Consider the following 21,729-nt stretch of genomic DNA (forward strand, 5'->3'; position numbering starts at 1 on the left):
TGAAGATGAGGTAGCTAAAGCACAGAGAGTTCTCGCCAAGTATCATGAAGGACTACGTAGAGTAGCCAAAAAGAGCTTTTATGATGCCGCAAAAGAAGCTAGAAGACGTCGATTGACAGGCCAATTACAGCCTACAGATGTCTTCGAGACAGGCCTTGGTTGGCGGTTATTACGTAGATTCTAATTGAGGGTTGAAATCTGTCGAAAAACTGGCCAAGTTGGTGAGCTCAAGCGAATCCGAAATAAGTGGGGTGTGGCACGGGTAGGGGTAGTGTGAAGAAGATCGACCGGTTCAAGCTCAAGCATCAAGCTTGCATGCCGATGTCACCGATGTGCCGATGCGGGTCATCCAGTCGCGACATCTGGGTCGAGCAAACTTGAGTTGACTCCTGAGCTGTAAAGAGGAGCTGGCAACAAAACTTGTCGGTTTGCGACGACATTCTTAAGTTACCTGCATAGCAATTCGCACGACTGTTCGACTGTACCTCGTGCCCTTATGCAGTTCAATCCAAGTGCAGTTGGTTTAAGGGTCGAGACTGCCTCTCCGATGCTCAAAGTCGGCAGTGGAGGACAGAATACTTGAGTAAATACGTAGGCCGCCGCGAACGATATAAGATGGCAGAACCCCTTATCCTGATATAATCGACTGCAGACCTTAATCATTCAACCTAGATGCAGGACCAGTCGGCACACGAAGAAGCGTCAAGTGCTATCGACATTTTCGTGGTTCGCCAGATCAGATCGAATTGATGTCGCCAAACCAGACGCCGCTAGTCCTAAAAGAGCAGCCGACCGCACCTCTTGCCCGGTGGAAGACGGCCCAATGAAGCGGGTAGGTGAAGCCAGGTACACCCAACCCAGAAGCCGCAGCAAGCTTAGCACTGGTGAGCCCCATTCTGTGGCCTTACCTCAACCCCGTTGTCTCTGAGTTTGGTCCCATGGCGAATGGCACCCTTGCATTTCCAAGGTCCCCGTAATCGTAGTGTCTTTTTCCTAAGTCTCATCACGAATCAACCACGAGTGTCTGACTCTCACGGCTTCCGTCACCCACGCGATCACGATCGTCTAGAGTGCCAACCATCTTCAATCACCACGACCGCCATCTCATAACCCATTTTCGCATCCATCAACGCGGTCCAATTCGATGGGCGATGCGCAGGGCCGACCGTCGCATGGGCTCATTGGAGGTCGGATAAGACGTCAGAAGCAGGAGCACTCCTCGCGTATCGAGTAGTCTTAGGAGCTGCAACTGCACCACCACACCCCGTTAGTCCCCTGTGCAGCGCAACGCACCGTGGCTCGACCGAAGCGAACGGTGCGTTTTGATACTACTATTCAAAATCCGGCTTGTTCGAGACAACCCATTATTCTAGTGTTCTTCTTTTCTGCTTTGTCTTGTCAGCGTTCTCCACGCATCATCCATAGTCCCGTTTGCAACTGGACCTCCCGCTAAACTTTAAATCCAGAACGAGACAGGACACAAAGAAAGTACCTCGCCACACGTGTATGACCACATTTCACCTCTGTGCGCAACTGCCCGAGGTTGCATGAGAACAAAGAGGATGGAGGCGTCAGTCAAATCGATTGAGAGTCTTGTCAGCGCTTTACCCGGCCGCCCTCATCATCTCTCCATCTCGGCAACCTCCCAATACCAGCAGCGTCCCAGAGACCAACGGCTCGAAGAAGAAGCCTATCCGCGTCTCGAGTATATGACATTTCTGCATGACGTAGATCGCGGCGTTCTCCTGACCAGAGCTTACTTCGATATTCGCAAAGATCCCGACGAGACAACCAGCAATGCGCCCAGTCCCCCGAAACCTCGATCCGACCCAAACAAACCCGTGACCAAGCTGTCCCTGAAAGACTATAAGAATAGGAAGAAGGAAACGACGCCGCCCGCTGAGTGCAATTCGCCCATAAAAGGGGGCGCGCCGCAGGCCAATCTGCCTGTGACCAAGGCGGGTAGGGAAAAGCCAGCAGCAGCCTCAAAGAAGCAAGCAGAGCCGGCTGCTCTTGTCGCAAAGGAGATGGAGCGAAGGCCCGAGCCTAAGAAGCCCAACCCGAACCTACCTCCGAAACCTGAAGTGCGCCGGCCGCGAAGCCCTTCGCTGGATAAGAGAAAGCGCCCCATCGACGCACGCGACGACAGGCCACAAATTCGCAGCAGCAACGAGAGCCTTGCGCCAGTCGCGAGCAATGCTCGTCTCCCAGCAAAGCCAGAAATAACGCATACCGTGGAAAGGCAGGCCTCCCACGAAAAGAAATTGTCCAAGGATCTGAAGTCTTCGGCCGCCTTGACAAACGGAAGATCAGTACTGAGCAACTCTTTCAATCATGGAGCCTCTCCGCGACTCGCCAGCCAAGTCAATGGGTCCTTACAGAAGGCTCTCAGCAGCCACCACAATACGTCGAGGAAGGAAAAGGCCGAAAACATGATGCCCAAGCTGGGTGGGCCTGTGCCTCCGTTATTGTCGCCCTTGCACCTATCCAACCTGGATCAATCAGACGAGCTAAAATCATCGCGTTCAACCCCGACAAAGAGACCCACCGAGAAGGATGGAGCTCAAACCAAGCAACCGCTTAAGAGGCCGCGCGATGAGACTGACGCTTCACCTGCTCCGAAGAAACTAAAACCTAACTCAAAGATCCCGCCGCTTCTTTCACCTACCCTACCGCCCCTGGTGATGGAAGAGCTGGCTAAGTCAAGGAAATTGACCCCTCCCAAAGACTCCAGCCAAAAAAGTAGCGTGGCTTCGAATTCACCAGGTAGTGCGAAGAAGACTGTGCCCAAGCCTGTAAAGGAAGATACCATCTATGTTGATAGCACAAACACGGACAAAAAGGAAGATTCACCTAGTTTGATCGTGGTCATGAAATACAAGAGGAGCGTAGGGAAGACGGTAGCCCGACTACTTGCTTTGGCGCCCAAGAAGAAGCCCGAAACAGTCAAGAAGGATGCGTCGGAAGTTCTCAAGAAGGAAGACCGCGTGGGCCGTGAACGATCTGATAGCGCTAACAGCGTTGGTTACAAGCGCCCTCGTGCCTCAACGGATGTGGTTGAGCCGCCAATGGCTACCAAGCGGCCGAGAACGTCAGATAACCCACCTCCGCCTTCAACGCCTTCGAAACAGGCCACAGCCATGCAGCGCGTGGCCTCCAGTAGCTCCCAAGCGGGTACGCCAGGTGCAGGAAACAGTCTCACGCCTGCGGCACCAACCTCAAGTGATCGTCGCTTAACGTCAGTTGACCCAGAAAAGATGATGCGGCTGAAAAAGCGGCATCATGACTTCATGAATCTGGGCATCAAGTTGAAACACGACAGAGATGCCATTCTCAAAACGAAAGATGGGAAACCCCCGCCGAATCTCTCTAGTCGAGATCGCAACGTCGCCATGGCGGCCGCGATCCAGTGTGCTCTCGCCTACATGCTGAGCTTTAAAGCAATGGACGATGCTCGGGACGTTGAGCGCAAACAACGAGACCCGAACAGTTGGAAGGGTTTATTACCGCTCCTTCGTGTCTACAGGCTCGACTTGCAGTCCTCCAATCCCTTGTCCGCATTGTTGCTTCGGCTGCATGGCGTCTGCCTCGTTTCGTACGGAAGAGCATTGGTAACGATCGGCCCCGAGAATGCCTCAGCTGCTCGAGACCTCTTCCAACTGTACAAGGACCAGGACCAGACTTGGCGCCTGGCGGACAATGCAAGACGAACGTTGGATGGCAATTCAGGTTCAGACGATAGCGGATTGGTCGCTAAGCTCATCAATCGCATTGGACCCTGGACTAGTCCTGAAGAAGCGGTTCCTGTCTCGCTTGATATCCTGCGAAAGGTCATCCGTGAAGTCAAATTCACAGCCGTGCGCCAATTATCTGAACTATCCGAGTCAATGGCCAACGGGTCGCGGAGCTGAAAGCGATCCAGCCCAACTGACAAACCTGAAGTAAACGGGGATCCGTTTGTGTGATACACGCACCACGAGGATTCCTAACAGCGAAACGCACTTGTCATTGCTAGTGTACATTATGATATTGACGAGATACCATGCTTCGCTTTACACGACTGCTGTTGCAGACACATATGGTTCTTGGCGATGGAAGAACCGGCCGCGGTGGACCATAGATAGAAATGGACGAATCCAAGGAGGGAACGGTCAGCCGACAGGACTGCATTTGTTGCCCACAAAGCTTCGGCGTTCCAGTCATTTTGAAAGGTGTTGGGAAGAATATGTGAGGTCGCCATATTAGACCGAACCTGATAGCGGAAAGCGATGAGTTGCTGATTTTTTTTTCTACTTTGATAACGACCAAATCTGGAAGGGCCGTTTGCGTTTCTAGGAGTCCAGAGTGGGAGGGAGTTCAGAGGATATCTGGCCCGACGGACGAGCTGAAAGGGCTGAAGAGAGTAAATTAGGGCTACTTGTGCTTTGATGATATCCCCACGGCTTAGCCGAGCAATGGTACTACAATAATGTTGTAAACTTGATTTCCCGTGTTCTTGAAGAAGTTTCGACGTGTACATGCAATGTCTTGGCTCGTTGTCAAACCTCGAGTGAAGTGAAGTTTCTGGATGGTTCGTACCTACTCGGGGATGGATGAAGTGAGAATATGACAAGCCGTCCTCTCATCACTTGAAATTTGCTGAGCGGGTTAGTGGATCGAGGGTAGCAGTGATGAGTATATATACCATAGACCAACGTCTTAGACGCGACTTTATTGAATTCTCTCTTGCTGGATACTGGAATAGGACCAAGTAAAAGTGGCACGATAGACATAATCGAGGAGCAGCCGACTTACTGCGCTCAGATCCTGCTCTTGGGCTGTTTCCTGACTCTGGTATGACTACCGCTTTCCGATTTCTTCTGCTACGATACACGCACTCTTTTGTAGGAAACAAGAAGTTATGATGCTACAGCTAGGTATGCATTCCTTGAGGGATTGCGTCATTTTCTATGTACCCATCATATCCCCGTTACTATTTTATGGCCCTCCCAAGTATACATCCTCCCAGACTGCTTAATCTGTAACCCGCAGGATGATGCATAGACTGTGTGGAGAGAATCTCATGTGGAGCTCTTGGAAGATCTGTAGCGTCGACGTCGTCGTCCGATTCCAATCGTAGCCCGTCGGCTATCTCGTTGATGATGCCTTTTGCCCATCTAGGCCTTCGATGGACTTTAACTCATGGCTGGTCAGTATGGCCTGGCGAATATGATCTAACCTAGTCGTAAGCTGTTGGCAGGCGCAGACCATGTCGAATGCCTGCAGGTACCCGTCGATATATGATTTTGGGGCGCTCTTCCCGCACGGGTATGAGAGAAGCTGGCGGCTGCTTGCTCGATTCTCTCGTTGGATTGTTTGTTCGGCTCAGATATGAACATCTTGACTAGTAGAAAATGCTTTTCTTTCATACTCATCACGGATTCACCAGAAATTGTGTAATTGTGTAATTGTAGAGGTATGCTACCATTTCCTGTAACAAGTCGTTCTTAAAGCACTGCCCATATTGACGGGGTAGGCAGCAGAGACGCTGGGCTTGGTCTCGGAAAATTGCGTCCGAAAAGAGAGACAGAGAAAGATCAGTCTAACTGGAGAGGAAACAGCATTTTCATAGCTACTCTCTGGTGGCTCCTGTTTAAGTCGACTTGGCGTAAAGCTCACGAGCTCGAAGAGAATTCAGGGCCAGAACTGCGTTATTGAAAACCATACCGAGGTCATAGGAGTACCTTAACGTTAACGTTGCTTGTCCGAATTAAGGGATGGGTTACCGACGACATGGTGCCGTTTGAATATTAAACTCATGAAACGATGGTCATTGAAGCCACCCATGGCACCTTTCCAGCGATTCGTTGATTATTAGACCGCAACTCCCTGGACGCTCCAAACATTGGTTCTCAATGACCACATGATGTTTGTATGGTAGCTTACGGCTCTGTCGGCCCTTAGAGGGTTTTATTCATGTCTATCTGGTGTTAGGATGTTGGACTAGAACTTTTGCAAGCGGCAATATACGCCTCCTGCCCAACAAGTCATTGTATCCTCCCGTGATACCCAAATTCTGATCCCTGAGCTACATAGTCACATCAGAGATTTCTCCAAGATGGTACGTGATGGAAGACGACTTATGGGAAAGATATCTGCCAAAGGCCACCTGCCGATACCAAGTTTCGAAGCATTCCGCTCCGTCTCACCTCAACGCACCCGTCCACGCCGCTCCCCTCCACGGTCCATTCTCTCGAGATAAGCATCACAGCAACTGCCCTACCTTGTCCTGGAGAAAAGGAAACAATATATTCCCTATCGTTCAGAGACGGTCCTGTAGCCAAGAGGGGACCAAAAAAAAGACTTTGGGCCCAGCGGCACGGTCACTGAACGGGCAAATGCTGAGCTCATCCTCGCTCTTTTGGGGCACGACGCGAATACGCAATATTGAAAGTGATGATTCCATAGGAAAGGCAAACATCATGCGGGTTCCAGTGCCGTACTTCGCAATTCAGACCCGCTACAGATACAGTGATGTACTTTGAATATCCCCACACCCTGGGGTATCCCGGGTTGGGAAGGTTCCTTCAGGGGCCAGCTTATAGTCGCTGAGATCTAGTTGTGTTCGCATTCCGTATTCGAGGGTATATCAAGTCCTTCGTAAATCATATAAAGCTGGCAATCCGACTCCAGCTATCATCACCGACAGCTCTGAACTCAATGCCCTCCCCGAAATAGCCAGCATCTTGCCAGGCTTTCATAGTTGGACCATCGTAAGGACCTTGCTTATCAGCGTCATCTCTTCCATCCGTCCACCTGTACTCCCACATCTTCGCAGCTGCATTGTTCTCAGCTTCTGGTGTTGGCTCTTTCCAGGGCTCCTGTGTTTCCCGGGTCCATTCTCGCACGAGACGCTCTCGCACCCGATCGTATATGTCTGGCCGGTCTCTTCCCAGTAACTTGTCTGCGGAATCTGTTATGGCATCGATGGCCTCTTTGATGCGAATCTGCTCTGGGCTCTCTTCAGGCTTCTCGGCATCCACATCCATGGCATCTTTTTGTTGTTTCTTTTGCTTCCACTTAGGGACCTTCTTCGGTTTCGTCTGGTTCTTGCCAAGTCTGGCTAGAGCTTCCAGGGCGGTTTCGCCTCGCTCTAACCTCAATGCCAATGCTTTCAAGAGATCTGACGTCAGCAAGTCGTCCTCCTCTCTCCTCTTTTGTCGCATTTCAGCCTCGCGCTTCTCATGCGCCTCGGCTGCTTTCTTCATGTCCCTCTTGCTGAGACCTTCGAGCCAGCGGTCATGTTGAGCATCGCGATCTATTGCTTTGCGGACGAAGTTTCCAGCCTCATCGAAGCGCCCTTCCTCTTCCTCGGCTTTGAGATTGAAGGCTTCAACCTTGGGCGCATGCTTCTTCAGACCGCCAGCACCGATCTCCTCATCCACATCTTCTTCTTGTATAGCCAGTTGAATCGTCTCTTCATCATCGTCATCAGAAGATTCGTTGTCCAGCCGGACATGACCTCCACTCTTTGACCTCAAATCCTGACCTTCAATCTGATCTACGTCTAGAAATCTGACTTCCTTGCTCTTCTTTCCTGTGGTATCGTCAACTGTGTCGTCTTTCGCATCGTCATCCGCCTCGGCGAACATGTCGTCCATGTCTGCGTCATCCTTGGGTTTGGATTTGCCAGTACTCCTCTGGCCTAGCTCCTCGCGGTCCGAGTCTGAATCGTAGCCATCAATATTCACAGCTCCTCGTTTTGTCGCCGCAGTGCCGCGAATGACGTCTAAATCTGCTTCCAGAAAAGCATCGTGCGCATCGTCTTCCTCTTCAGCATCTGGAGCAAGGGCAGATGGATTGCGCACGTCGAATTTGACCTTCTTTGAATCAGGCTCCGCATTGGCGTTGTGGTGGGCACGAGCATAGTCCTCGCCGGCGCGTTTTGGGCGAGCAGCGCTGAATCTAGAAGACATTGTGCTGATTTGATGTTTCTGTTGTCGAACGAACAAGACTTGGGCGCCTCGAAGAGATGAAGAATAGGTACTTACTTAGCTCAGCAGTGGGGCGACAGCTGCTCAGGGTCCCCGCAAGCTACTTTTAGTGAAGCTACCCTTGCGGAGCCGCTCGGGCCATGCGAATCCCTGTAGAATCCCCAGGCTGCATCTAGCGGACATGTTTCGTCATCACGCTGGAGCGATCAATTGCGTGAAGCTTCCAAAGTTCGCTCCAGTATCTCTGAAACACGATCTTCGACTGTCTGTGTCACTCTCTCCATATCTCTGCAACAATCACATGTGCAGAAACACCAACTGGTCAATATAATTCACCTAATCCGCAGGAATCGGCAGACAGCATGGTCGGTCATGATCAGAATGTCAGAACCTCCCGTGTTAGGCACCACTAACTCGTATTCATAGTATCGCACACCATTCGACCCCAACGACCCCGAACAAATGTACAACATGGCGCGAGCTGGTATGACGCGCCGGCCGGCCATGCAGCGCTTCGACGAATATTTCCGCAGCTACCCATTGGTCATGGCCCCCGGTGCTGAACGACCAGAGCTTAACTACGGCTCCAAGATCCTCCTGCCAGTGTCGTCCCTCGACAAGATCTCAAGACTGCATGTTCAGTGGCCGCTAACGATGGAGCTTGTCAATGGAGAGAAAGAGCGACATACCCACGCTGGTGTGCTGGAGTTTGTGGCCGAGGAAGGAAGAGTGTACCTGCCACAATGGATGATGCAGACGCTGCATCTTGAGGTTGGCGACATGATTCAGATAAAGTCTACATCGTTGGCCCCAGCCAAGTTCGTCAAGTTGCAAGCTCAGGCTCCCAACTTCGTCGAGATTAGCGATCCCAAGGCAGTACTCGAGAAGGCTTTCCGCAACTTCGCCACGCTCACTAAGGGTGATGTGTTCAACTTCGAGTACAACGACGAGATCTATGATATGGCCGTGTTGGAGGTCAAGCCCGAATCGGAGAAAAACGGTGTCAGTATGATTGAGACCGACGTTGAGGTGGACTTTGCGACCCCACTGGGCTACGTGGAGCCGGAGAGAACCAAAGGCAGTGGTACCAGCACACCCAGAAGTACGAGAGGATTGCCGGCTGGTGGACTGCTTCATAATCAGGGAACTATGGCTCAGTCCATCAACTATGACGCCCTCGCCCCGAACTCAACTACTGCTGCTGCTGGTGCACGAGCAGTATCATCACATTTCCTCAGTGAAGGCCATAAGCTTGTCGCCAAGAAGGGGTCTAAAGCACCCACTCCCAAGCCGTCAACGCCAGTAGCAGGAAAATCATCCAACACGGTACCCATTCCACGCCGCACCACGAACGGGCCTCTACCTTTGCGTCTCCCTCCCAACAAGTTATTTTTCGGGTACGAAATCAAGCCAGTGAAGACAGATGCAGACAAGGAAGCGGAGAAGGAGAATGCCTCCAGGCCACACTTTATGGGCCAAGGCCAGACCTTGAGAAGCGGAGCAGTCAAGAGAAAGAGCGATCAGGAGGAGAAGCCCAAGGCACCCGAAAAGAAGCCAAGTGAAGGACGGAGATTGGATGGGCGAAAGATATAATTGGCTCATGACATATTGCGGCGTGGCGTTTACGGGGAGGGGAATGATATTGCTAGCTTGGCACAGCAGCACTCTAGACTCATGGCATGAATGAAGTTTGCTTTCTTCGACACTATCACGCGTAAATGCCAATACGTATGGTAGGTTTTGATTGGTGACGCCAATTTTATAATCAACTGAACGTGACCATACACTTATCGTAGCAATTGTGCTCACACTGACCTGGGACGTGGTCTATGATACTTGGTATCCAAATGCCATCATTCGACAAACCTGGGTTTGCAGCCTCTTGTGCGTAGAATTACTAGTATAGCTCACACCGACCTTCGATGAGAAGTCAGCCAATTTGCAATTTGAAGGATCTTACCATTCCGTGTCCTCCATGATGACACACACAGTGTTATATGGTCAAACTGACACGGTACCACGGGGCCCCATATATTCATGTCGGGCATCAAGTCGGTCAACCCTGCCGTTCACCTTTAGGTGCCCTCTTGAGGTTACACCACCTATTTATTTCAATGGCCGTCTTTATGGAATGCGCAGAGTCTACGGAATGCTTCCGTTTTCTTTCTCTCCCTGCTGAGATTCGAGCCAATATCTACGACCTCATATTGTGCGGATTTCCGGACCCACAGTTTGTTTTCGAGAGCAATGGAGGGTACGTTGTGGTGCCAACTCGGATAGCTTTCATCCAGCACCACATTGAGACAGCCATTCTTCAAACCAGCCGTCACATTTACGCTGAAGCTAAGGAAGTCATGTTGAAAGGAAACCAATTTGGTCGAATTACGTCTCATGGGGTGCACTTGAAGCCCATTGTGGTGTCCAAGCAAATTCCCGTTATTACAACGAAACCTGGTATCATTGCCTCTTTCAATGGTTTCTCTATGACTCATGATATCAGGACAAGTGAAGATGCTGCTCTACCAAGCCTCGACTTGATGATACTTGGTCGGGATCTCGATCTCTTCTGCCAGGGGCTTGCCAGAGCCACTATCATCACACCCAAGTTTTCTACACGCACAAGGCACGCCATCACGATACATAAATATCCATTCGAAACAATCTCAAAGACGAGCTTCTTGGATCTGGAAACCCAGAAAAAACTCTTACATCCCTATCGTCAACATCTTCACGGCTTCAGCTCCTTCAAGATCGGAGGATACGTCTCGCCGCAACTCGCCCAAGCTGTGGTGGCACAAGTCAACGAGGAACTAGTACCGGATCCTCAAGAGTTTTTCTATGAAATAGTCCGCCAAAAAGACCTAGGAAACCGATATTTTCGCGAGAACGATGGATCGAAGGCTTCGGAAACCTGGTGCAAGGCTCTCTTCCAAATCCACAAGCTCTGCAGCAGCAATGTCTGGCCGAAAGTCAAAGCGAAGGGGGGACCTGACTTTGCCAACACTCTCACGGAGCTCTGCTACCAGTTGAACAGCAACAGGGCACAGCACACCATCCGTGCGATGATTAAGGCCACGGACTCAGCCTTGGTCGTACGATACTCGGGGAGTGCGTACCATGCCATCAACTCTGCTCTGGGGGCGCCAAATATTGTGGGAACGAAATGGAGACCCACGCCCCAGCAACAAGCTAACCTAAGTTTCAATACAGGCTGGCTTTGGCGCATCGACTGGCTAAGGATTCTGTGAATACTGCGGAAAGGGCTATCCTCCTTGCACATCGACTTGCGCCTGGAGATGAAGCAATTTGCCGGGAGAAGGATGAAATCGCTCGGTGGAAAACTCGAGGATACTGATCGCTTGTGCAAAAGGGCACTTCGAGAGCTGTGATCTCCTCAGAGAAAGTCACAAAGGCAAATTCGACCAGTTTCTTCCCGCCAAAGAACGCACGAGGTGCCTTCTAGATCACTGGTGTAAGAGCAACTCGCTCCTTTTGGCGCTAGTCCCACTTGATGATATTACTGAAGGTATCGGGTTTCATCGGGACTATCGTCGTCCCAAATCGACCTCAAATTATTCATCGTTTCGCAAAATCATCATCAATTGTTGCATCCGTCATCCCTGTGTGTCGCGTGTCGGCGGCATCCTTTATTCTGAACTCCCAGCGAAGGCTACCCATTTCTCAACCGCGACAATGGCTGAGATCGACCCAGGATGGGATAAAGAAGAAGACCGTGCGCTGGTCTAACCTAGGGTATTATAGGCACGGACGGGCTGTCATATCTTGAAATTCAGCCTGAGCAGCGGGCAGCAATAGAACGCATATTCCAGCAATTGCTTCCTGAATCTACATTTGGGCTGGATGAAATGCAGTGAGTAGGCCATCTTCATGGTAGGATATAGGAGCATGTCGTAGCTAATGGGATAGCACTGGGTGCACTGGATGTACTGGAGTCAACGACTCAAGACCAATTCAAACTCCACGCTGACGTGAGCAGGGAAAGGATGGGTATGCAGCCTGCAGTTCCCAACCCAGAGGAGTCTGTCGTCGACCCCCGCGTTCTTCATACCCCCGGCGCTGCTGTTCCCTCCCCAAAGAAGTCTTTCGTCAACCCGCACAATCTACATCACGCTGGCCCTGCTGACCACTACACAATGGAGTCATTCATTGACCCTGGCGTTCTTCATTCCCCTGGTCTCACCTATGATACCAACGGCCATTCCACGCCGAACTCTTCAGAGGACGCGCCTCATGAACCTGATGGTGAAGTATCGATGCTGCCGTTGGTAACTGAAAGCCAGCAAGGAGCTGAAGATGTGCCAGAGCAACACGGTGGCTGCACAAAGGGACGAGAGGACGGATATAAAGCTGGACAAGAGGCCACCTAAGAATTTGCCAGAAATGCCACACGAGTGATGGCCGAGCTTCAATGGCCTAGATACGATCAGAGTACCGGCCTTACATTATTGGCCATGGTACTGGGTACCAGGCCGGTCATACAAAGGGCCACAAGGAGAGTTTTGAAGAGGATCTGAAGAAGGGGAATTGAAAAGGTCACGTAGATGCTGTCGTACAGGGTTATGAGCAAGGTCTGAGGAAGTTGAAGATACAGGGAATATGCAGGGGGGAAAATAGGGGCCGAAGAAGCTACTGACAACGTGAAGAAGGTAGAGTTAGATGAGAGAGCAATATCAATAGAGATTTAGATTAACGAGAAATCGCACCAAGGCCAATGTTCATCAATGCAACTGTCATTAGAAGTCATGGAAAATTCAGGGTTTATGGCAAGGCCCAATTAGATTGAGCAAGTCTGCAGTACTGCAAAGAGGGCAGACAAAACTATATGTGCCTTTGCGAGGCAAACTAGAGAAAAAGCAAACCAGAAAGATACTCAAGCATATGTAGCCCAGATTCATGAATGATGGGTCTACAAGATGCTCAAGTATCCATAATCCTGGTCCATGACCACAGGCTCTGTGTGCATGAAAAGCACCAAATCTATGCCATACTATGCCAGTTGCCAACCATTCTGCTCACGTATCCGCTATATCCTTCCAGTTGGTATTCAGTCGCATTCGGTGAAGCGCTACGCATCGTGAATTAGACTTCATGGACGTCGAATTCGGGCTTAAGGGCCAAGGTGAAATCATCATCACCGTCATAATCGTAAACCGGATTGGGGGCCACGTCGAGCTCGTCGTCATAACCGTCAGCAGGGTTGGGGGCCATGTGCTCGTCCTTCCTATTTCAAACTCGAGTTAGTGGCTGCTATCCTGTTGCAAGGGAGGATTAAATAGGTAGGAGAGGAGGTGGGTGTGACTCACTTCTCCTTCTTGACAATGGGAAGAGCGGGCTTAGCTATCTTGGCAGACTTGACCTTTTTGGTGGGAGACTCGAGCTCCTCGTCATCATCGTCGATATCTTGGGGGGCGGACATAGCCTTGCGCTTGCTGCCAGCCTTGGGGGTTGACTTGGGGGTGCCTTCACCAGCGGTGCCGTGGGTCTGCTTGCGTCGAAGCTTCTGGAGGTGCTGTCTAGATGAGGAGGAAATGTTAGTAATTGCGTGAATCTAAGATGAATAGTAAAGTTGCTGAAAATGTGCAGGTATGATGAAAATATGCAAGCAAGTGTGCTAGCTATAAGGTCGGCCATGGCATGCCGAATGGCTGTGGGTTAATAAGCAGTAGAGCGAAGGCAGGCAAAGTTACGTGGCGGCAGGCCAGGTGTAGTTATAGCCGCGAGAAGGAGCATCTGTGATCATCTTGTCTGTCTGCTCTGGGAAAGATATGACATGGCACGTGATGGCCTGGAGCAGGTCTGATCGGGCCTTGTCATCCCAGATGGTGCGGCCAGACGGAGTGGAAGTCACCTTATCGGTGTTGGGGTGATGCAAGGAAAGGAGTGTGATGATATGGTGCGCTGTGTGAACAATTGTAGTGGATGATTGATAGGAATGCTCTTGGCAACAAATGAAGGGGTGAAGGTGGGTTCAAGTGGTATTGTGTTGAAAGGTTGTTGCCAATGGGTGGCTAGGTCAAAGAAAGATGAAAGGTTAAGGTGATTGTAGTGGAGTAGGTCAAAGCGAGGCCAAGAGTTCTGGAGCTGCGGCAGGAGCTTGATCAGACAGAAGAATTTGGGCAGAAGACCAAGTAGACGGCGAACCTCAAAGCCTCCTGCGTGATATTGTGGCCCATGCCGTGAAGAAGGCCCATGATCTGGCCGTACTCTTTCGAGGAAGGCTTCAGGACACTGGAGAAGGCCGTGAGGACAGCCTCGTAGACAGGTCCATCCCACTTGGTGTAGAGGCTTCGCTTGGCAGGCATGGTGACAGTTGAGGGGAAAATCCCGAGGTTTAGGTGGTGAGTATGGAGTTGACGTTGTTGGTAGATGTTGAGAGCTAGAGGAAAGGAGGCAAGAAATAGTAATGGCAGTTACGAGGAGTGGGATGTTCACCTTAAAGCCCCCTCTGAGAATTTGTATCCCATCTGGCCCAGGTGAGCCATGACTCTAGCCCACTCATCCGGACCAAGCTTCAGGTTTTCCTTGAAGGCGATGAGGATATCCTCGTGGACCTTCTCGGACCAAGTCTGAAGGATTCAAAGCTCGTGTTGTCCAGGAATGGTTGCGGGAAGGAAGGAAGGAGGATTAATAGTGAAGTATAGATTGGCAAAATTGCTTAGGTTGGTGTAAGGCAAAAGGGCTGATAGTCAAGGGTTGCTAAGGCCGAGTAGGTAAAGTTGTACTGACGTGGTTCGCTGACTGATGCCGGCAGAGGGCAGGGAAAGGTAAGGGCGAATGGATGGAGTAATGACAAATACAGGTCCGTGGGGGGGCTTGTACAGGTTGGGGATAATGGGCAAGAGCGGAACTCGCAACCTACCGTATAGCATCATAACTGATTGCATGACCGTTGGCTTGCATGTAATTCTCAACCTCGACCTTGTGCTGTTTGGTCACGAGCGGACCAGCGACGGTGAAGAAGGCCATGGCCAAGTCCAGGATCAAAGCCTCACCCCATTTGCTTCCAACAGGAGGCATTGTATTGAATGCAGTGTGTGATGATAAATCCCAGATTTGATGAATCGTCGTGATGGTGGATGGACAGTGCAAGTATAATATCAATCGAACATAGATGTTAAGTGTGAAGATCGGGTGTGGGAGAAGGTAAAATGGAAACCGCGTAAGAGCGATTGTATCAAGGGTGGTGTCAGGACCGGGTCATGACATCGCAAAGGTTTTGAGGTTCAGGTTCGGGGGCAGGAAAAACGTAAAATGCATGATTTACCTGACCGCGTTCCCGTTAGTATCATAGCCGTTGGCCTTCATGGCCTGAATGACCGCATCCTTCAGCTGCTTGGCGAGCTGAGGGACCGTGACAGTGAAGATGGCTATGAAAAGGTTGAAGAACTTGGCCTCATCCCATTTGCCGGAGGCCATGATGGCGAGGAGTTGAATGATGACGATAGATTGTGGTTGAGGTGCTGCGCTGAAATCAAAGTGGTGACATGCTATTGATAGGGCATCATAATGTTGTGGCCAAGACGTATCAACCGTAAGTTGTGAGTGAGAAGAGGTTGGTTTAGGCACGCAGCATGTCAAACAGGTCTCAGAGCCAACGCAGGTTGCAATAAAGGGAAACATGAAGCTTACCTGATGCCCCCCCAGGTAATGTTGTGACCACGCTCCTGCATCTTTCTGGTGATGATAGCCTTGTTCTCGAGCCCAATAGGGGCTGAGACATCAGCGAGTATTACTGCCAGATCCTCATGACGGTCGTTGTCCCAAGTAGCGGCGGATGCCTTGTTATCTCCGGTGGAGGACATGATGGATGTTCGTATCTTCTGGGTTGTTGGGTGTATGGCATAGATGAAAGAATATGATAGTTGAAGTTGCAGTGAAACAACTGCAAGAAGATTAAGGAACAAGAGGAGTGAGTATATGGAGGCTGGGTGTTATGTGTTGAACACGTTGACGTAACGTGTAGGCGTGTCTGTGAAGATAGCCGCCGAAGAAGTGTGAAGATGTCGCGACGAGGAAGTGTGGATGGATGACGCAGAAGTGCTATCCACAAGGATTACGGGGCAACACCTTTTTGCTGCCAATTCTATAGTTGCCTCAGCCCGATATGTTGTTGCCCAAACCCGAATTACCGTCCGGAGCCGTCCAGAATCCTCTCGGAACCCCCGGGACTCCTCGCAAGGTATCAACAGAACGCTGATTTACATGTAAAACTGAGTTGTTGATCCTTCATTCGTCCGTCCCTGAGGCACCCTTCTGTAGTACTCCCATGCTGTTGAAAGATAAGGCTTTCCCGGGACAACGGTATGAAGACAGTCGAACTACACGCTCGGGTTTCGGAGATGACCTACCATACAGCTGATCCCGTCCAGAGGCTGCCTCATTCACCAGAGCTTTCCCGGATAGATTCTGCAGTGATTAATGGATCACCCAGCTCTCCTTGAGAGCTACTCCGCCTCAGTCAACAAAAGAAATTCCCAAGGGAATCTGCACTTAGACGAGCATTCCTCTCCTTCAGAGCGATATCGAAAGGCAGGCCACTCGGCTGACCAGTGTCTTCCCTAGCGGGATTATCCCCTGTCTCCTCGGTAGCTATGTTTCACGCCTCCCCATAGTAACTCCTTGCTAATCAGTATCCAGGCAATCAATTAGAAAGATGTGGAACTTACTCGGGCGGACCATATTTTTCGTATTGATCAACAGCGCCAGGATTCCCGTCAGCAGCCAGTGCAAGCACAGCTTCATCCATCTGATCAGTGCCATCGTCGAGCCTTTGGCGTTTGTTAGGCTGGTCATCTAGGTCGTCATCACCGTGGTCGAGATCTAGCTGCTCCGTGTCGGGCACGGGCAGCGACAGCGGCATTTGCATTTGCATCTGCATTGTCACGGGACCTGGACCTGGTCCTGATCCTGGTGCGGGGGCTGTTGCTGGAATTGGTACACCGAGAGGAACTGGGCCATCGTCGGCCGGCAAAGGCTGAGGGTGGACTGCCTCAACTGCATGCGCCGCTGTGGTTGCATCCTGACCATCCTGATCTACAGGACTCGTCGGCTGCTTTCTAGGCCGACCACGACCCGGGCCTGGCCGCCGTGTAATTGGATTCTGCGTTGGATCGGCTTTCCGTGGACTGTCCGATATGGAGCCATTCGATTCGGCCTTGTGTTCAGCTTTGTGTTGAGCTCTGCGCAGTCCTTGGAAATGTTGGCTAGGAGTGAGTTAGTTGAAGTTTGCACGCTGGTTTGCAATCCGTCTCTCCGAGAACCGTCCATGGATAAGTCTGAAACTGCGAGCGATGTTTCGATTCGAGAGAAGCTATCATATAGATGACGTGGTGTTCAGCCGCTTTCACATGATGTCTCCACAAAGGAAGACTCCTGGCGCTTGACAGCCACACGGCTTAAGCAGATGCAGACATATGCATACGGTCGACAATGTTTCGGAACCCGACTATGAGGATGTATTTCTGCCCGCGAAGGACTCGACAAGCGGAGGAGCATTGAAATACTGTGACTACAAAGGTACAGGATTGGAGGAACAGTGAACAAACGACGCTCCACTTACCGACATCCCTCATTTGTGAAGCCATAACCCAGTGTGCGCATGTGGTTGCCAATGGTGGTCCATTCTCCTCCGCTGATGACGCCAATGTTCTTGACGGAGAGGATGGTGAAGAACAGATCTTTATCAGCTCTATCGTTCCAGTTCTTATTCATCTTGGGCTTTAGGTTCCGTGTACAGCGCCGACTCGACGTCAAATTAGGGACTAGGAATAGTGGAACTGGTCGCTGTTTCGCACGTGCAAAATGAGAAAATTGGTAGAGATGGAGGCTTTTGAGAGGTTGAGAGAGAACAGCGGACATGACCTCGAATCGGAGCTAAACTGGGAAACTTAGGGGCAGCGATCCATCACTCCGAGTCGCGCGTCCATTCAAGCACGGACCTTGAAACCCCCGGTCACGTGGGGCTTGTGTCTGTCCAACATTACAGCTTTCGAGCACTTAGCCATGTCGGGCCACTGCCGGGCTTCCGCTGATATTGTAGGACGAATGACGGTCGCTTCTGACCCTCCTTTACAATGGCAGCTAAGCTTAAAGAAGAAAAATCTGCTTAAACTTGAAACATCACGTGAATTGGCGTGTACATCGCGACTTGCTGCCTGCACAGTGCAACCGAACAAGACGCGACATTACCCAACCATTGCGTTTTCGCGAGAGGACAGAATCTGCAAGCCAAGTTGCCTCGAGTCACGTCCAGCTCGAGGCAGTCGAGTTTGAACCTCTTCTCCTACGCCGCATTTCCAAGTAAGTCTACGAAATAGCAAGATGACCATTTCATTCCAGCTCATTTCAGCTCACTGGGCTGGAGATCAAGCTCGCAAGAGTGCGCAAGTGCGCAACAGCACCCCACGGCACGCTCCCCACAAGTATAGGCTGTGTATCTGCTTTTGGGGCTGACAGCCTCGCAACGACTGGGCTGGACTGGGGAAGAATTGATGCAGTCGATGAACGCCAACCAGCATCAACTCTCGACGCTTCCACCAACCCCCTCAATTATTTCGGTGACTCGAGTGAGTCACACACAATCAGGGTCTCGTTCTAGCCGCCCCCACTGGATGTTGGTGCCAGATCTGCTCATGATCTAATTCGCTGTTTGGTGCCGTTCCTGATCTTGCTTCAACAAGATGGGTGAGTGGATATGCGGGTCTTACCATCCGCAGAAGCTCGCAGAGGTGTCTTCCATTGCCAATTGCTCTGTTCAATCTCCTGCAGCAAGAAGTAGGCCTCGATTGACCTCTCACATCAACAATCGAGGACAATACGGTCGTATTTACGAGTATCCAAAAAGCAAAGCCCCCGTTTGTCGTCCGTTTGTCTTTCATCTTGTTCATTTGTCCGGAACTTGTTTGTCTGGCTGTCATCCGCTTAGCAGGGATCAGACCACTCTATGAGGAAACCACTTTACGCGTGCTCCATCCCATCTTCGCGTTTCCCCACCACCACTCTGCGCGGCCAGGTTCCATTGAATACTATTCTGCCGGAGTTGCTAGGCAACATAGGCAACCATGCCTTTCGACCAGGCTATCGTGCTCTTGACAGGTCATAAAAGGACCGTCGGGACGTAAGCGGGTCATATGCAAGCACTTAAAAATCCCTTGACTGCTCTCTTATCACTCAGCCTGATCCTTGTTCCCTCCCACAACGACAGCGAGCAGCAAACAGGTCTGATGCATATCTCCCCCCCCTTTGGTCATAGGTTGGAGTCTTTTGTGACGCCACTGGCTATCCGGGATTGCCATCATTTCATTGTCAAATAGCATCGTCAGCTTGTCACTACCCCATGCCCTTGTACTATTCTTGTTGAGGTGCCCCGCCTGTCTATAGTTTGTTTCGCAGCCCTGATGCGATCCGCTGATTCATGCTCTAAGCTCTTCAAGAGCTTTACTAGGATCTGTGGCATATATTTCCCTTTTCCCTCCTCACCAACTTTCACGAACGACCTGTTCATGAGGCACTGCAACTTCTAATCTCCAGCAGTTCGGCCTGATCTCGAAGCTCCAGATCTTTTCAAGCTGTTGAACGCTTAGCTGAACATTTCTTCTTGAACTCGTCCAACCTTCGACTCCTCAGACCCCCGATTGAAGCCATATCGGCTTGGATCGCTGGGAGAAAGTCAACATGTCTGCCAATGACAATGCCATGACGAGATTTCTGTTTGCCATACTACGGCAGAAGAACCTGAAGGATGTAAGTTGGATGGGAAACTTGACTATGTGGGGTTTATAAACTTGGGTTTAAATGAAGCTGACGATGACCTCAGGTCGACTGGAACAAAGTGGCCCACGACCCAATTTTGGCACAAGAGATTACGAATGGCCATGCTGCCCGGATGAGATACTCTCGATTTCGCTCAGCCATGTTGGGCCTCGAGCCCCAGCGACGAAACCGAACGTCGAAGGACAAGGACAAAACCCGAGTCACCAAGTCTAAGAAGGATCAGAAGGGCAGGAAAGACGACAATGTCAAGTCGGAATCGGTGGCCGACTCTGCGAGCAACGGAGAACCATTTAAACAAGCTGCTCCCAAGATCAAACAAGAGAACACACCAACTCAAAACACCTTCGAAAACCGCCTTACTCCAGGGGCCATGTCGGCAGTACCGACTACATCTGTGCCCCACGTCATCCACCCACGACTCCTCACTCCTTGCAGCGATACCGACGCTTTTGCCCCTTCCCAGGGTCCGACCTCAAGTCCAGCCAGCGAGATGCTCAACCCTCAGGCATCGTACTCCTTTCCAGCGCCTCACTACGGCCACGAGCATACCAATTGGCAGACTGGCGTCATGTACCCTTTTGATGCACCTCAAGACTTTGACCCATATGGGATGGAATGCGGACACCAGCACGTGCCGCACCACCCTGGAGACATGTTTGCCCCTCACCACATGGGCGACACTGAGGAGGGCCATGCTAATGTGAAGCATGAGTCCTGGGATGGCCACTGCTCTTGAGGAACGTCGGCAATGGGTTGTACTTTGTACTGTCGTTGCGCATCTGGGTTCGGTAATAAAATGTACAGCGGCGCATTGGGGGAGGAAATGATTTGGATGAGGAGTTTGGGGGACCATCCCTACCCTGTAACGAATTATGTTTTTATTTAGTTTCTTCTTCATGTCGTAAGCAATCTCAATTGGCTTTCCCCGACACCATTACTGAAGCTAGAGTCTTGTATGTTTCTCGACGTGTTTGTGTTGGCCATACTGCAAGGTATTGGGGTCATTGTCTTTTTGTCTACATGGTGTGGGTCTATCGTCTTTGTCGTTCATTTGAGAACTTGCATGGAGCAAGAGAAGCCTCGAGTCCTTGTCACTTGCCGAATTCATTGGAGTCCCTCTGTCAAGTTGCTTTCCCGTCTCCCCTGCGTCTTTCTTAAACTTTACTTTTGGCTGGTCCCTGGCCGGCAAAACTGCCGTCTGGGTAGTTCCTGAACCTGTAATTGCTAGATATCATTGAAATGGACCTGCACCTGACCCGACCGCATGCGATCGAGGCATCCCGTTCTATGTTGTAACTGAATCGACCAAGATCAAGGTGGTAGACATTGGACGCACAGATGCTTTCGAGTTATTCGCCCTTGATGCTGTTAGCTGAGTATCAAAGCTGAGCTGCTGTTGAATTTTGATTGATAATCTGGTGTTTCCAGCACCCGCACGTTGGGAAGTGGCTTGTGAGTCAAGTTTTTGAAATTCCCGTAGAAAATATTTTTTCGGGAAATTAGAAGTTACACCAGAAGCTGCAGAGCCAAATTTCGGACCCAAACAAGGTCGGAGGATACATACTTCTTTCAACTTCTTGCATCTACACTCAGTCCACATATTGATTGCGTGCAGGTGCCATGGAATATTCTTACTTGCCTAACCCCTGTGTCGCCTGTAGCTTAACCATCCAAGGGTTTGGCTGACAGGTTGTCAGTTGTCTGCCACTAAATAAGATCAAAACTAGGGTCGTTATGGTGTTCCAGATACTGGAGTTTCCCTACTATTTTTCGAGAGTCCACTGGCTGGCCAAGGTCGGCATGGTCATGCTGATTTCCGGAGCGCGGACTAGACTGCATCGCGCATCGGATCATATCCTACCAGAGCGTACCGTAAGTTCGCCTTGATTCAACAAACAGCGTATACTTCTGGTCTGTCGAGTTGCTTCGTGTATCGCGCTGCCTCTTTCGTTGAAAATGCGCT

General features: G+C 50.8%; 9 protein-coding genes across 9 annotated transcripts; 5 read left to right on the top strand and 4 right to left on the bottom strand.

Annotated features, from left to right (window-relative positions):
- The first annotated feature begins 1,366 nt into the window (after nt 1-1,366).
- BCR38DRAFT_215572 (uncharacterized protein) lies at nt 1,367-3,966 on the top strand. Its single transcript, XM_040854193.1, has one exon. It carries the CDS (start codon nt 1,548-1,550, stop codon nt 3,909-3,911), a length of 2,364 nt encoding a protein of 787 aa, XP_040715876.1. The 5' UTR covers nt 1,367-1,547; the 3' UTR covers nt 3,912-3,966.
- Nucleotides 3,967-6,584: 2,618 nt separating this feature from the next.
- Nucleotides 6,585-8,033, bottom strand: BCR38DRAFT_215581 (uncharacterized protein). The gene has a single exon (XM_040854194.1). It carries the CDS (start codon nt 7,953-7,955, stop codon nt 6,645-6,647), a length of 1,311 nt encoding a protein of 436 aa, XP_040715877.1. The 5' UTR covers nt 7,956-8,033; the 3' UTR covers nt 6,585-6,644.
- A 53-nt stretch (nt 8,034-8,086) lies between these two features.
- Nucleotides 8,087-9,880, top strand: BCR38DRAFT_435177 (ubiquitin fusion degradation protein). Its single transcript, XM_040860358.1, has one exon. The coding sequence runs from the start codon at nt 8,436-8,438 to the stop codon at nt 9,564-9,566; it is 1,131 nt and encodes a 376-aa protein (XP_040715878.1). The 5' UTR covers nt 8,087-8,435; the 3' UTR covers nt 9,567-9,880.
- Nucleotides 9,881-10,273: 393 nt separating this feature from the next.
- On the top strand, nt 10,274-11,200 carry BCR38DRAFT_298272 (uncharacterized protein; the record flags this gene model as incomplete). Its single annotated transcript, XM_040854522.1, has 1 exon — nt 10,274-11,200. A coding segment is annotated over one exon (927 nt), but the record flags the coding sequence as incomplete, so codon positions are not given.
- Nucleotides 11,201-11,666: 466 nt separating this feature from the next.
- Nucleotides 11,667-12,361, top strand: BCR38DRAFT_485613 (uncharacterized protein; the record flags this gene model as incomplete). Its single annotated transcript, XM_040863916.1, has 3 exons — nt 11,667-11,706; nt 11,736-11,844; nt 11,971-12,361. The coding sequence occupies 3 exons, from the start codon at nt 11,667-11,669 to the stop codon at nt 12,359-12,361; spliced, it is 540 nt and encodes a 179-aa protein (XP_040715880.1).
- A 1,731-nt stretch (nt 12,362-14,092) lies between these two features.
- On the bottom strand, nt 14,093-14,569 carry BCR38DRAFT_343121 (uncharacterized protein; the record flags this gene model as incomplete). Its single annotated transcript, XM_040856003.1, has 2 exons — nt 14,093-14,279; nt 14,427-14,569. Coding segments are annotated over 2 exons (330 nt in total), but the record flags the coding sequence as incomplete, so codon positions are not given.
- Nucleotides 14,570-15,254: 685 nt separating this feature from the next.
- Nucleotides 15,255-15,796, bottom strand: BCR38DRAFT_485615 (uncharacterized protein; the record flags this gene model as incomplete). The annotated part of the gene is made up of 2 exons (XM_040863917.1): nt 15,255-15,459; nt 15,624-15,796. The coding sequence occupies 2 exons, from the start codon at nt 15,794-15,796 to the stop codon at nt 15,255-15,257; spliced, it is 378 nt and encodes a 125-aa protein (XP_040715882.1).
- A 1,753-nt stretch (nt 15,797-17,549) lies between these two features.
- On the bottom strand, nt 17,550-17,705 carry BCR38DRAFT_344051 (uncharacterized protein; the record flags this gene model as incomplete). Its single annotated transcript, XM_040856077.1, has 1 exon — nt 17,550-17,705. The coding sequence occupies one exon, from the start codon at nt 17,703-17,705 to the stop codon at nt 17,550-17,552; it is 156 nt and encodes a 51-aa protein (XP_040715883.1).
- A 1,962-nt stretch (nt 17,706-19,667) lies between these two features.
- BCR38DRAFT_485617 (uncharacterized protein) lies at nt 19,668-20,502 on the top strand (the record flags this gene model as incomplete). Its single annotated transcript, XM_040863918.1, has 2 exons — nt 19,668-19,736; nt 19,810-20,502. 2 exons carry the CDS (start codon nt 19,668-19,670, stop codon nt 20,500-20,502), a joined length of 762 nt encoding a protein of 253 aa, XP_040715884.1.
- Nucleotides 20,503-21,729: the final 1,227 nt, after the last annotated feature.

The sequence above is a fragment of the Pseudomassariella vexata genome, assembly GCF_002105095.1.
Source record: "Pseudomassariella vexata strain CBS 129021 chromosome Unknown BCR38scaffold_7, whole genome shotgun sequence".
Taxonomy (NCBI): Eukaryota; Fungi; Ascomycota; class Sordariomycetes; order Amphisphaeriales; family Pseudomassariaceae; genus Pseudomassariella; species Pseudomassariella vexata.